This window comes from Bos mutus, chromosome 5 (genome assembly GCF_027580195.1).
Source record: "Bos mutus isolate GX-2022 chromosome 5, NWIPB_WYAK_1.1, whole genome shotgun sequence".
Lineage (NCBI taxonomy): Eukaryota > Metazoa > Chordata > Mammalia > Artiodactyla > Bovidae > Bos > Bos mutus.
The window spans coordinates 7,283,454-7,297,980 of record NC_091621.1 but is presented as its reverse complement, the minus strand read 5'-3'; the positions used below and the strand labels follow the sequence as shown (position 1 = coordinate 7,297,980).

Here is a 14,527-nt window from a genome sequence, read left to right as displayed (position 1 = left end):
TGGGAGACACCGCAGAACAAAAATACTATTAGAAATGCTTCAAAAGGAACATTTTTGGGCTGCGATAGAGACTTTTGACATTATTTATTAGGTTCAAAACGGCCTCTGTGAAGCCTGACAATGGTTCTGTGGAAACCAGTACATCTGAGGCCCTTTCTGTTGTTCTGGGCAGGCATTGATTTGAAGATAGGCAGCACTCACCGAACAATTCCCTCGCAGCGGTCAGTGTAAGTGAGCATTCACCCCCGGCCTAGGAGGGGCCTGTGAACAAACCGTATGGAAACGAGGGGGTGGGCGGGAGTGGGGAAGAGGAGCAATCCTTGATTAACCTCTTGGAGAAGAGATGGGTAGGAGTACTGGTGAATCCAGGAAGGGGCGCTCCTGCCAGACTACTGTGGAGGGAGGCGTCTGCCCCGGCCCGTTTTTCCTGGGGGAATGAGGATGCTTGGGGAGCATCTTTGGTGCCATGGCAACTGCGCCTATTCGGACTGGATTTCCGGGCGCGCCTGGGAGCCGGCTTTGGGAATCTAGGCTTGCAGGTCGGTGCACCTACTGGGGCTGCTGTCTTCTCCCCCAACTCCAGTTCTGAGGAACTCCAGGAGACTTTGGGCGAAGCAAAGGGGGTCTGGCTTCTCCGGAAGAGGCCAATGGCAGCGCAAGGCCTCAGAATAAGACCTGGAAGACAAAGAAGAGCCGGGGTGGCGCTCAAGTGTGAGGAATTTACCCGCCCCGCTAAAACTTAAAAAAAAAAAAAAAAAAAACTCTCCTGATAACTGGATGTTTCAGAAATCCACGACGTTTGTAACAAGCTGAGAGAAAAAAATTTAATCCCCTGACGTTACGCTCATGTGCTTCCCACGTTTCTTTAAGAAAATAAAGTGCTATCCATTCCTTTACTATTGTTTGAAAGAACCTCCTCCCCCCAAAATAATTTTTACAGAATCCTCCTAAAACTTTTAATTTCAAGGAAAACAATTCAAAACTTCCAAAGAGAGGGAAGAATGAGTGACTAAAATAAAGCCTCATATTTGAAATTTGGGGAAAGGCTTTGAATAGAAATTACTCTGGAGTTAGAGATCATGGAAAAACAAACAATTTTACAGCCCATTTAGACTATGACTGACAATTTAAAATCCAAGAGGCAATTACTTCATGAGTTTTATTAGAAAGCTCAAACCATGTGAAAATTAAAACAGTGTTTTAATCTGATGTTGGCTCTGCACAATACATACATATACACTAATAATAGATTTGATTTTTTTCTTTATTTATATATATATATATATATCACGATGCATTTGTATGTAGATATATATATATATATATAATCTTAATATATGTCATACATATAAAATCATTTTCAGGGGACTTTCCTGGCAGTCCAATGAATTAAGAGTCCCCACTTCGACTGCAGGGGGCACAGGTTCAATCCCTGGTTGGGGAACTAACATCCCGCGTGCCATGTAACAAGGGCAAAAAAAATCATTTTTATGTAAGAAATCCTGTCCATTGACCTATGCAAATTAAAATCTAATTCTTCAGTAGTGTATTAAGATAACTTACATGCTTTAAATTACTTTCTATGAGCTTTTAAAGGACTTTGAATAGCATGCAGATGGCTCAGTTATTTAGAACAACCCAAGACATCACCAGATGGCCAACACCAAATCAGAGTGATTATATTCTTTGCAGCCAAAGATGGAGAAGCTCTAGAAAGTCAGCAAAAACAAGACTGGGGGCTGACGGTGGCTCAGATCATGAACTCCTTATTGCCAAATTCAGACTTAAATTGAAGAAAGTGGGGAAAACCACAAGACCATTCAGGTATGACCTAAATCAAATCCCTTATGATTATACAGTGGAAGTGAGAAATAGATTTAAGGGAATAGATCTGATAGACAGAGTGCCTGATAAACTATGGACAGAGGTTCATGACACTGTACAGGAGACAGGGATCAAGACCATCCCCAAGAAAAAGAAATGCAAAAAAGCAAAATGGCTACGTGAGGAGGCCTTACAAATAGCTGTGAAAAGAAGAGAAGCAAAAAGCAAAGGAGAAAAGGAAAGATATAAGCATCTGAATGCAGAGTTCCAAAGAATAGCAAGGAGAGATAAGAAAGACTTCCTCAGCGATCAGTGCAAAGAAATAGAGGAAAACAATAGACTGGGAAAGACTAGAGAGCACTTCAAGAAAATTAGAGATACCAAGGGAACACTTCATGCAAAGATGGGCTCAATAAAAGACAGAAATGGTATGGACCTAAGAGAAGCAGAAGATATTAAGAAGAGGTGGCAGGAATATGCAGAAGAACTATACAAAAAAGATCTTCATGACCCAGGTAACCACAATGGTGTGATCACTCACCTAGAGCCAGACATCCTGGAATGTGAAGTCAAGTGGGCCTTAGGAAGCATCACTACGAACAAAGCTAGTGGAGGTGATGGAATTCCAGTTGAGCTATTTCAAATCTTGAAAGATGATGCTGTGAAAGTGCTGCACTCAATATGCAAGCAAATTTGGAAAACTCAGCAGTGGCCAAAGGAATGGAAAAGGTCAGTTTTCATTCCAATCCCAAAGAAAGGCAATGCCAAAGAATGCTCAAACTACCACACAATTGCACTCATCTCACATGCTAGTAAAGTAATGCTCAAAATCTCTAAGCCATGTTTCAGCAATACATGAACCGTGAACTTTCAGATGTTCAAACTGGTTTTAGAAAAGGCAGAGGATCCAAAGACCAAATTGCCAACATCTGCTGAATCATGGAAAAAGCAAGAGAGTTCCAGAAAAACATCTATTTCTGCTTTATTGACTATGCCAAAGCCTTTGACTGTGTAGATCACAATAAACTGTGGACAATTCTGAAAGAGATGGGAATACCAGACCACCTGACCTGCCTCTTGAGATACCTGTATGCAGGTCAAGAAGCAACAGTTAGAACTGGACATGGAACAACAGATTGGTTCCTAATTGGGAAAGGAGTACGTTAAGGCTGTATATTGTCACTGTGCTTATTTAACTTATATGCAGAATACATCATGAGAAATGCTGGGCTGGAGGAAGCACAAGCTGGAATCAAGATTGCTGGGAGAAATATCAATAACCTCAGATACGCAGATGACAGCACCCTATGCCAGAAAGTGAAGAAGAACTAAAGACCCTCTTGATGAAAGTGAAAGAAGAGAGTGAAAAAGTTGGCTTAAACCTCAACATTCAGAAAACTAAAATCATGGCATGTGGTCCCATCACTTCATGGCAAATAGATGGAGAAACAGTGGAAACAGTGTCAGACTTTATTTTTGGGGGCTCCAAAATCACTGCAGTTGGTGATTGCAGCCATGAAATTAAAAGATGCTTACTCCTTGGAAAGAAAGTTATGACCAACCTAGATAGCATATTAAAATGCAGAGACATTACTTTGTCAACAAAGGCCCATCTGGTCAAGGCTATGGTTTTTCCAATAGTTAAGTATGGATATGAGAGTTGGACTATAAAGCAAACTGAGTGTTGAAGAATTGATGCTTTTGAACTGTGGTGTTAGAGGAGACTCTTGAGAGTCTCTTGGACTGCAAGGAGATCCAACCAGTTCATCCTAAAGGAGATCAGTTCTGAGTGTTCATTGGAGGGACTGATGTTGAAGCTGAAACTCCAATACTTTGGCCATCTGATGGGAAGAGCTGACTCATTGGAAAAGACCCTGGTGCTGAGAAAGATTGAGGGCAGGAGGAGAAGGGGACGACAGAGGATGAGATGGTTGAATGGCATCATCGACTCAATGAACATGAGTTTGGGTGAACTTTGGGAGTTGGTGATGGACAGGGAGGCCTGGTGTGCTGTGGCTCATGGGGTCGCAAAGAGTAGGACATGACTGAGTGATTGAACTGAACTGAACTGAAAGGCATCACTGGCAAATTCAAAAGATATGCAGACTTCAAATGCATATTGCATTCCCAACAGTGGGTGTTGAACTGTGTGCGTATGTGCTCAGTCACTTCAGTCATGTCCAACTCTCTGAGACCCCATGGACTGTAGCCCAACAGGCTCCTCTGTCCATGGGATTCTCCAGACAAGAATACCAGAGTGAGTTGCCATTTACTTCTCCAGGGGATCTTATCTACCCAGGGATCAAACACAAGTCTTCTGCATTGGCACCCGGATTCTTTACCACTGAGCCACCTGTGAAGCCTTTGCATTTCTTCAAACTAAGCAAGTATCTGAGGGAAAAATATAATAAAATGTAAACCATCTAGTACATAGTAAGTGCACAATTGTTGCTGTTGTTGTTCAGTTGCTAAGTTGTGTCCAACTCTTTGGACCCCATGAACTGTAACATGCCAGGCTCCTTTGTCCTCCACTCTCTCCCAGAGTTTGATCATATTCATGTCCATTGAGTTGGTAATGTTATCTAACCATCCCACCCTCTGCTGTCCCCTTCTTCTCCTGCCTTCAATCTTTCCCAGCATCAGGGTCTTTTCCAATGAGTTGGTTCTTTGCGTCAGATGGCCAAAGTATTGGAGCTTCAGCTTTAGCATAAATCCTTCCAATGAATATTCAGGGTTGATTTCCTTTAGGATTGACTGGTTTGATCTCCTTGCAGTCCAAGGCACTCTGAAGAGTCTTCTCTAGCACCACATTTTGAAAACATCAGTTCTTCAGCGCTCAACTTTCTTTGCGGTGCTCAGTACCCAAGTGCTATTAGTGTCGTATTTAGAATCTTAAAATAGGAGTGCTCTGACCTGGAGTCAGAATGGAGGCTCGAATCCTGGCTCCTCCCTCCCTAAAGTAACAGAATCTCTATAAGCCTCTAGTACCTCATCTAAGCCATGGGGAGATAGCAGTTCTTATCTCAGAAGGTACCCATATGGACCATAATTGCAGATGCATATTCAGATTTTATTATATTGCCATATACATAAGGCTCAAAGTGTATTAACTAGCCAGCATCCTCAACATCCCATCATCAAGCCCATCCTCCCAGAAAAGAAGAATCTCTGACTCAACATCTTTGGTGGAAGTCTCCCAGAACCAACCTTACAATTTACAGCCCAGGAAGGACATTATCCCCTAGTTCAAAGAAGGCTCTCAAAATCTCTCTTTCTTCAATTGGTCAATTCCAAAAAACTGTACAAATATTTGCATTAAAATCAACCCATAAAGTTACCTAAAAAACAGTATGGCCATCATCAAAAAAACCTACAAAGAATAAATGCTAGAGAGAGTGTGGAGAAAAGGGAACCCTCTTGTACTGTTGGAGGAAATATAAATTAATATTTAGCTATTATGGAGAATAGTATGAAAGCTTATCAAAAAAACTAGATATAGAACTACCATACGACCCAAGAGTCCCACTCCTGGGCATATACCCTGAGAAAACCATAATTCAAACCAACACATGCACCCCAATGTTCATTGCAGCACTATTTGCAATATCCAGGACACGGAAGCAATATAAATGTCCATCGACAGATGAATGGATAAAGAAGATGTGGAACATACATACAAGGGAATATTACTCAACCATAAAAAGGAATGAAATTGGGTCATTTGCAGAGATGTAGATCGACCTAGAGTCTGTCACACAGAGGGAAGTAAGTCAGAAAGAGAAAAATAAATGTCTAATGTTTATTCATAAATGTGGAATCTACAAAACTGTATGGATGAACCTATTTGCAGGGCAGGAATAGAGATATAGATGTAAAGAACAAACTTGTGGACACAGTCGGGGGAGGGCAGGGGGGGATGAATCAGGAGATTAGGACTGACATATATACGCTACCATATGTAAAACAGACAGCTAGCGGGAACCTGCTGCATAACACAGCGAGCTCGGCATGGTGCTCCGTGATGACCTAGAGGGATGGGATGCTGGGGAAGTCCAAGAGGGAGGGGATATATGTATACATACAGCTGATTCACTTTGTTGTATAGCAGAAACCAGCACATTATACAACCATAAAGGAGCTACATAAAATGAGTCTAATCCTTATTCTACATGACATTTTCTAGAATATTTTGAGGTACACGTTGTTTGCTTACATTTCCTCTCCTGCAGTCAGAACACCACCACTATTCTCACAACCACCATTTAGTCAGCCCTGCTGTGTTCAGGGAATTTTATATCAACAACATCTCATCAAGGCAGTGATTGTCAGTTTACAGAAAATACCAGGCTCAAAGAATATTTATGGGACTTGATCACAGCTAAAGAACTGAAACTGGAGACAGCAGAAATTTGAGGTCAAGTCTTTCTGGTTCTGAGCTCAGGTTTCCATGATTTCAAAGCTTATTCTTTCTGGTCCTTCATTCATCCTATTATGCAGTTTTATACTTAATTTTTATACACATTAACTTGTGCTATGAATTTACACCTTCCTTATCTGTGTGTACGTGCATGCTAAGTCACTTCAGTCATGTCTGACTTTTTGTGACCCCATGGACTGTAGCCCGCCAGGCTCCTCTGTCCATGGGATTCTCCAGGCAAAAATACTGGAGTGGGTTGCTGTGCCCTCCTCCAGGGGATCTTCCAGACCCAGGGATCAAACCTGCGTCTCTTATGACTCCTGCATTGGCAAGCAGGTTCTTTATCACTAGTACCACCTCCTTATCTGTAAAGTGGGGATAATAACATTAACTGCCCAAGAGAGTTATATGAGGATTTCATGAAATAATGTGAAATGCTCAACACAGTATCTGGCATGTGGTGAGAGGCTAGGTTGCTGATGATGATAATTGCCCTCATCACCATTATTAGACAACAACTGAATCATCAAACATGTGTCATTAGCTCACACCTGTTCTCTCCTCCAATATAATATATGGCAACAAGTGGATTTCCATGAAAACTTGGCAACTACAGTTTTTATAGAATGTTCTAGAACAGTATCTGCCATTGAGTCAAATAATTTTGCTTGTTTCTATTGAAGTTAAAAGCAAAATATGGCCAAAAGATGGAGAAGGCAATGGCACCCCACTCCAGTACTCTTGCCTGGAAAATCCCATGGACAGAGGAGCCTGGTAGGCTGCAGTCCATGGGGTCGATAAGAGTCGGACACGACTGAGTGACTTCACTTTCACTTTTCACTTTCATGCATTGGAGGAGGAAATGGCAACCCACTCCAGTGTTCTTGCCTGGAGAATCCCAGGGACGGGGGAGCCTGATGGGCTGCTGTCTATGGGGTCGCACAGAGTCAGACATGACTGAAGTGACTTAGCAGCATCAGCAGCATGGCCAAATGAAAAGAGGTGAAAAACAGAAACCACGAACTGATACTCAACCGATGGGACAGAATCTCCCTTAGAACTGCAAGAGGGTAGGTTCTGAAGTCTCATTGGTCCCTGGATGTGTGTCCCTGTGGCCTCCAGGTGCATAGGATTTACCAAGTGGGCCTGAATACACGTTTTTGTCATTCACTATTCTAGAAATAAACTACCCCAGGTCCGTTTGGGTGTGCCTCTGGCTCCCATGTTCATGTTTTGCCTGACAGTGAAGATGAGTGGAGTCTCTTCCCACTCACTGGGTGGTGTTGGGGAGGAACTCACTTCTCCAAGGCTTTCTTCTTTGAAAGAAGCTATACTGGCAGCAGGAGGCCCAGGGGGTGCTGTACTGGTGAATGTAGAGCAGTCTTCTATATGCCATTGGAGACTGAATCCTTTCTCTAAATACTATAAAAGGTAAACTATTTTGAAGGAATACACTTCGATACCACCTACTAAATTAATGGCAGGAAGGATGAAATCAAGTCATGGATGGATTTTGTTTGTTTCATGTTTCTCTCCTGAGCAAACAAAATGACAAAGAAGCCAAGGATCCAGGTGCCCAAGCAAGAGAAGAAGAGGAGAGAAAACACGTGGACTGGAAGAAAAGACACGGACCATGCTTTTACTGAGGTCAAGCTATGCTGCAGGTGCTGAATGAGAGCCTGGGCACGCGGGTCATTTAGCCTCATAAGAACCTCATCTAACAAATAGAATTACTGGCTCTATTTTTTTCAGATCAGCAAGCTAGTTTGAAGCTTATGGGTTTAATTGAGTCCCCCAAGAAGATATGTTGAGGTTTTAACCTTCTATATCAGTGAACATACATTATTTGTTAAAAGGGTCTTTGTAGATACAGTCAAATCAGGATGAGGTTGCTGTGTTTTGTGCTAAGTCTCTTCTGTCGTGTCTGACTCTGCGAATCTATGGACTGTAGCCTGCCAGGCTCCTCTGTCCATGGGATTCTTCAAGCAAGAATACTGGAGTGGGTTGCCATACTCCCCTTCAGGGGTCTTCCCGACTACCCAAGGATCAAACCAGCATCTCCTGTGTCTCCTGCATTGCAGACAGATTATCTGCTAAACCATCAGCAAAATCCTGAGGTTGTTAGTGTTAAGGCCTTAGTCCAATGTGACTTGTGTCCTTATAAGAAGAAAAAACAGACACACAGGAAGAATGCCATGTGATGGCAGAGGCAGAGTGGAGTGACGTAGCCACAAGCCAAGGTAACCAAGGACTGCAGCATCCTCCAGAAGCTAAGAGAAAGACATGAAACGGATTCTCCCCTAGAACCTCCAGAGGGGGCCAATCCTGATGACACCTGAATTTCCAATTCTGCCTCCAGAACTGTGAGATAATGATTCTGTTTTAAGTCATCCACTTTGGGGTTTTTGTTATGACAGTCCTGGGAAACTAATATACCCACAAAGGGTCCAACTCACATGTGTTATCTAAGAATAATTATTAACAGCAGCCCTTTTCACTGAAAAAAAAAAATTGTTTAGACTTGGAAAATAGGAAAGAATAAAACCTAAGAGGTAAGGAAGTGTGGAGTGGAGAGAGGAATGAACTGGATTTCTTTGGTTCTACTGTGTGGCAGAAACTGTGCCAGGATATGACAACTCCCTTTTGGGAAGAAAAAAAAAATTTTTTTTTTTTTAGATTTTATAATGTGGGCCATTTTTAAAGTCTTTATTGACTCTGTTACAATATTGATTCTGCTTTATATTTTACTTTTTTTCTAAACCATCAGCAAAATCCTGAGGTTGTTAGTGTTAAGGCCTTAGTCCAATGTGACTTGTGTCCTTATAAGAAGAAAAAACAGACACACAGGAAGAATGCCATGTGATGGCAGAGGCAGAGTGGAGTGACGTAGCCACAAGCCAAGGTAACCAAGGACTGCAGCATCCTCCAGAAGCTAAGAGAAAGACATGAAACGGATTCTCCCCTAGAACCTCCAGAGGGGGCCAATCCTGATGACACCTGAATTTCCAATTCTGCCTCCAGAACTGTGAGATAATGATTCTGTTTTAAGTCATCCACTTTGGGGTTTTTGTTATGACAGTCCTGGGAAACTAATATACCCACAAAGGGTCCAACTCACATGTGTTATCTAAGAATAATTATTAACAGCAGCCCTTTTCACTGAAAAAAAAAAATTGTTTAGACTTGGAAAATAGGAAAGAATAAAACCTAAGAGGTAAGGAAGTGTGGAGTGGAGAGAGGAATGAACTGGATTTCTTTGGTTCTACTGTGTGGCAGAAACTGTGCCAGGATATGACAACTCCCTTTTGGGAAGAAAAAAAAAATTTTTTTTTTTTTAGATTTTATAATGTGGGCCATTTTTAAAGTCTTTATTGACTCTGTTACAATATTGATTCTGCTTTATATTTTACTTTTTTTTTTTTTTTTTTGGCCTTGAGACATGTGGGATCTTATTTCCCTGACCAGGGATCAAACCCATGCCCCCTTCATTGGAAGGCGAGATCTTAACCACTGGACCACCAGAGAAGTCTCCCAGGGTGTACCAACTCTTAAAAAGACTTGCATTCCCTGTGCTCAAGGTTCAGTCAAGTGGCAAAGACGTTCACCATGTTAGGTACCAGGACACAGCATTCATAAACCACAGCTTTGTCTTCAGTAGGGAATCAAAAGAAATGCCTCCAGAGGCCCCACAGATAATATTAGAAATGAGAGACGAGGTCAAGGGGAGCACCCTGGGAGTATACTCCATCAGAAGGGGCAGTCACTTCTCAGACCTTCTTTTATTGTCCTGAAGGAATGTGGGCCCAGTGAAGACAGATTTTTCTGGATTTCCAGGAGAAGCAGACATATGTTTTTTATATATGTAAAAGCTTCTGATTTTTAAATGTTGGTAACTCAATTTGGAAAAATGTATGGTTTGGATTCCACATAACACCTGCTTTTTGAATCACCACAGGCCACCAGTGTGCATCTTTGAGCTGCAGCCAGCCCTATGAAAGTCACACCATCATTTACCTCCTCTCATACCATCTTCATCTCAGAACATGATTTGTTAAATACTTGGCTTGGAGCCATGGGGATTTGTTTGCAAGCTCTGTGCCTAAGCGGACTATAGAGTTCTAGAAGTCTCAACTTCCTCCAACACTTTAGGAAGACCCAGCTTTTCATTTTAGTCTTAACTGTCTCATCCTTTTCATCATAAAGCCCAGAATTTGAAATGGTAAACAAATCTATTAGTCTTTCCCAAATGCAGAGAAACTTTTGGAATCTTTGAAAACAATAGCTATGGGACTGTTGATCCCAAAGGAAAATCTACAACCTTGGAACCCACAGCGTTTGATCTGCCCTCTTTCTTTTGTTCAAATATCAAGAACAGAATGGAAGGCCTGAAAGCACTTTAAGCACCCTCACACTCCAGAAGTTATGGGTTGAAAGAGAACTTAAAGGTCATCTGAGGCTGACTCTCACCATCCATCATCACTCACTTCTGTTTAAATACCACCAGGGCCCTCAGTCTCACTACCTCTGCATCAGAGATTTCACTGCTTATCATAAAGACAAGTAAGTAATTTTGTATTTGCTACATAAAAAGGCACATTTAGATAGATAGATAGAAAGGAAAATAAGCAAGTTTTATATAGGGAATAATTGTCAATGTCAACTTATATGATGTTGAGACAGCTGGTGACTATGTTTGTTTAGTTCTTCAACCAATATTCATTGAACTCCTATCATATACTAAGGCACCACAACAAAGGCAAAATGTTACCCACATCAACAGAATCCATCATTTTGAGATTCAATTGATCAGCTGATTTTTGGCAAAATGGACTTCAGCACAGAAACTCAGAGCCTCCCAGTTTCACCTACATGAATTTCAGGTTTCCTCTATGATACAACTGCCAGGCTGCCTGAATTGAATAGAACCACCAGTAGTCTGGGCTTCCTTTGTGGCTCAGCTGGTAAAGAATCTGCCCACAATTCGGGAGACCTGGGTTCAATCCCTGGGTTGGGAAAATCCCCTGGAGAAGGGAAAGGCTACCTACTCCAGTGTTGTGGCCTGAAGAATTCCATGGACTATATAGTCCATGGGGTCACAAAGAGTAGGACACAACTGAGCCGCTTTAACTTTCACCAGTTCAGTTCTGTTCAGTCGCTCAGTCATGTCTGACTCTTTGTGACCCCATGGACTGCAGCACCCCAGGCTTTCCTGTCCTTCACCAACCCTCAGAGCTTACTCAAACACATGTCCATTGAGTCGGTGATGCCATTCAACCATCTCATCCTCTGTCGTCCCCTTTTCTTCCCACCTTCAATCTTTCCCAGCATCAGGGTCTTTTTCAGTTCTTCACATCAGGTGGCCAAAGTATTGGATCTTCATCTTTAGCATTAGTCCTTCCAATGAATATTCAGGGCTGATTTCCTTTAGGATTGATTGGTTTGATCTCTTTGCAGTCCAGGGACTCTCAAGAGTCTTCTCCAACATCACAGTTCAAAAGCACCAATTCTTTGGTGCTCAGCTTTCTTTATGGTCCAACTGTCACATCCATACATGACTATTGGAAAAACCATAGCCTTGACTAGATGGACCTTTGTTGGCAAAGTGATGTCTCTGCTTTTTAATATGCTGTCTAGGTTGGTCATAGCTTTTCTCCCAAGGAGCAAGCATCTTTTAATTTCATGGCTGCAGTCACCATCTGCAGTGATTTTGGACCCCCAAAAATAAAGTCTCTCACTGTTTCCATTATTTCCACATCTATTTGCCATGAAGTGATGGGACTGGATTCCACGATCTTAGTTTTCTGAATGTTGAGTTTTAAGCCAACTTTTTCACTCTCCTCTTTCACTTTCATCAAGAGGCTCTTTAGTTCTTCTTCACTTTCTGCCATACTTTCTAAGGGTGGTGTCATCTGCATATCTGAGGTTATTGATATTTCTCCTGGCCATCTTGATTCCAGCTTGATTCCAGATTTCCAGGAGAAATCTGGAAATGACCAGTAGTCTGGGCCTTAAACAACCAGAGAGTGTTGATAGAAATGAAATGGCCTTTTGCAATTTCCAATGGCTTTGTCTTTATTTTTTTTCAATTTTTCAAATCTCCCTACCAAGACAGTGGCAGAACTTGAGCCCAAATCCATTGCTCAGGATTGAAATTCCAGTGCTCTTTGTTATGTTATTTGGCTCTTGAGGCTGCTTCACTATTTCCCAATCTTAGCCATTCATGCACCAATATCTGGCAGGCTCTGAAAAATACAAACACATGGTCCCAGGGTCCCAGTCTTGTAGTCAGTAAGCCCCTTGGGGATTATGATGTGTAGAGCCATCAGTCTCAGTTATCATAAGTGTCAGGTACTGTTACAAACTGCACACATCCCAAACATTCATGAACAAGCTAGAGCCATGACCTCAGGGATGTCTCTCTCCTCCAAGCATTATCTTTGTGAACAGTCCTCATGACAGATACCAGAAGTATCTGCTACTTTACAGCTTAGATATTCCTTATGCTATTTGCTTTCACACCAGTAATCTTGCACTTGATTCAGACCACAACTCTTCAGTTTATTCACTCAGGAGGAACCTGAGGTTGAAGAGTAACCATCTGTCTATACCATGAATCAAGCACCAGAGAAGCTGGGGTTGGGACACAGGTCTTAGATTTTGAAGGAGTTTGTTTTTTTCCTACTGCCCCATCAATGCCAGTGGTGCAAGAAGAAACGTGACTACCGTAAACTGGGCTTGATGAAGTGGTGAGTCGCTCAGTTGTGTCCAGCACTTTGTGACCCCATGGACTGTAGCCTGCCAGGCTCCTCTGTCCATGGGATTTCATAGGCAACGATACTGGAGTGGGTTGCCATGTCTTTTTCCAAGGGATCTTCCTGACCCAGGGATCAAACCTGTGTCTCCTGTATTGTCAGGTTGATTCTTTACCACAGAGCCACCAGGAAAGTGGCTTAATGAAGGGAGGGATACATATGTCCATGGCAACAGCTTGCAAATAGTGAGCACTGATCACTTTTCTGGACATGCTTTTGCCAACAGTTGATGCAAGCAGCATGACTTCTGTGCAGAAGAAGGCAGGGCACCTTAGGCTAAGTACTCTGCCTGAGGACTGCTGACTGAAATCAGGTCCCACGAAAGCCCACAGTCTAACCCAAACCTCTCCCCACGCTCACTCACTGATGCAAAGACCCTACTTTTCTCAACTACTTGTTTTTGGGTGTTTCTCATCTTAAGAAATTCTTCCTGACATTCAAGTTTAGCAGGTTCTTTCAATGTGTAGGCAACTCTGCCTCTTAAGCTGTAGCACAGGTGTTCCATCTGTTGCTATTTCTCTTGAAATAATATTGTGGCAGACAGGAGATTTCAAGGCAAATAAGATAAACCTCAGAGCTGAGTGCTATTTTTTCACAGAAACAATTCATCTTTTTCTTGAGCTGCGAAATAGCTCACGATACATCATGAAAAATGCAGATTTATTCATTTTCTATTCATTGGGAAAAAACAATTGTGGTAGCCCCCTGCATGCTGCGCCCCTCTGAGCTGCCACGGAGCAGGGTGATGTACTCCTCACACCTGCTGCTGGCATTTCCCCCTCAACACAGAACTTCTAAGTGTTTGCATCCCTGACCTATTCTTTTGCTCTCTTGGGCTTCTAACTCCAGCATGTTATGAAGAGACTAGAGGCACTTGTCCTAGAAGGAGAAATAAAAATCCAGGGGAAATTCATTCCCAAAGCTCATCTTGCCCTGAACTGTATGCATAAATAGGGGCTTTGTGTGTTAGTCACTCAGTTGTGTCCAATTCTTTGAGACCCCATGGACTGTAACCCACCAGGCTCCTCTGTCCTTGGGATTCTCCAGGCAAAAAGACTGGAGTGGGTTGCCATTTTCTTCTCCAGGGGATCTTCCCAACCCAGGGTTCAAACCCAGGTCTTGCACATTGCAGGCAGATTCTTCACCATCTGAGCCACCTGGGAAGCTCAAAATAGAGGCTAAATAATTTATTTCGTCTCCTGCATGAAAGTGTGTTAGTTGCTCAGTTATGTCTGACTCTTAGTGACCCCAGGGACTGTAGCCCTCCAGGCTCCTCTGTCCATGGAATTCTCCAGGCAAGAATACTGGAGTGGATTGCCATCCCCTCCTCTAGGGAATCTTCCCAACCGAGGGATGGAACCCAGGTCTCCTGCATTGCAAGCAGATTCTTTATCATCTGAGTCACCAGGGAAACCCATCTCCTATACAACTAACATCAAACCTAAACCTTAACTAGGTCTTCATTTAATATTAG

General features: G+C 42.5%; 1 protein-coding gene across 1 annotated transcript in view; it reads right to left on the bottom strand.

The window, feature by feature from the left end:
• Positions 1 to 222: 222 nt before the first annotated feature.
• Positions 223 to 14,527, bottom strand: part of C5H12orf42 (chromosome 5 C12orf42 homolog) — a 131,340-nt gene continuing 117,035 nt past the window's right edge. Inside the window, 4 exon segments of the mRNA XM_070371855.1 lie at positions 223 to 300; positions 302 to 426; positions 429 to 528; positions 530 to 675. Coding sequence (XP_070227956.1) covers positions 223 to 300; positions 302 to 426; positions 429 to 528; positions 530 to 675 — 449 coding nt within the window.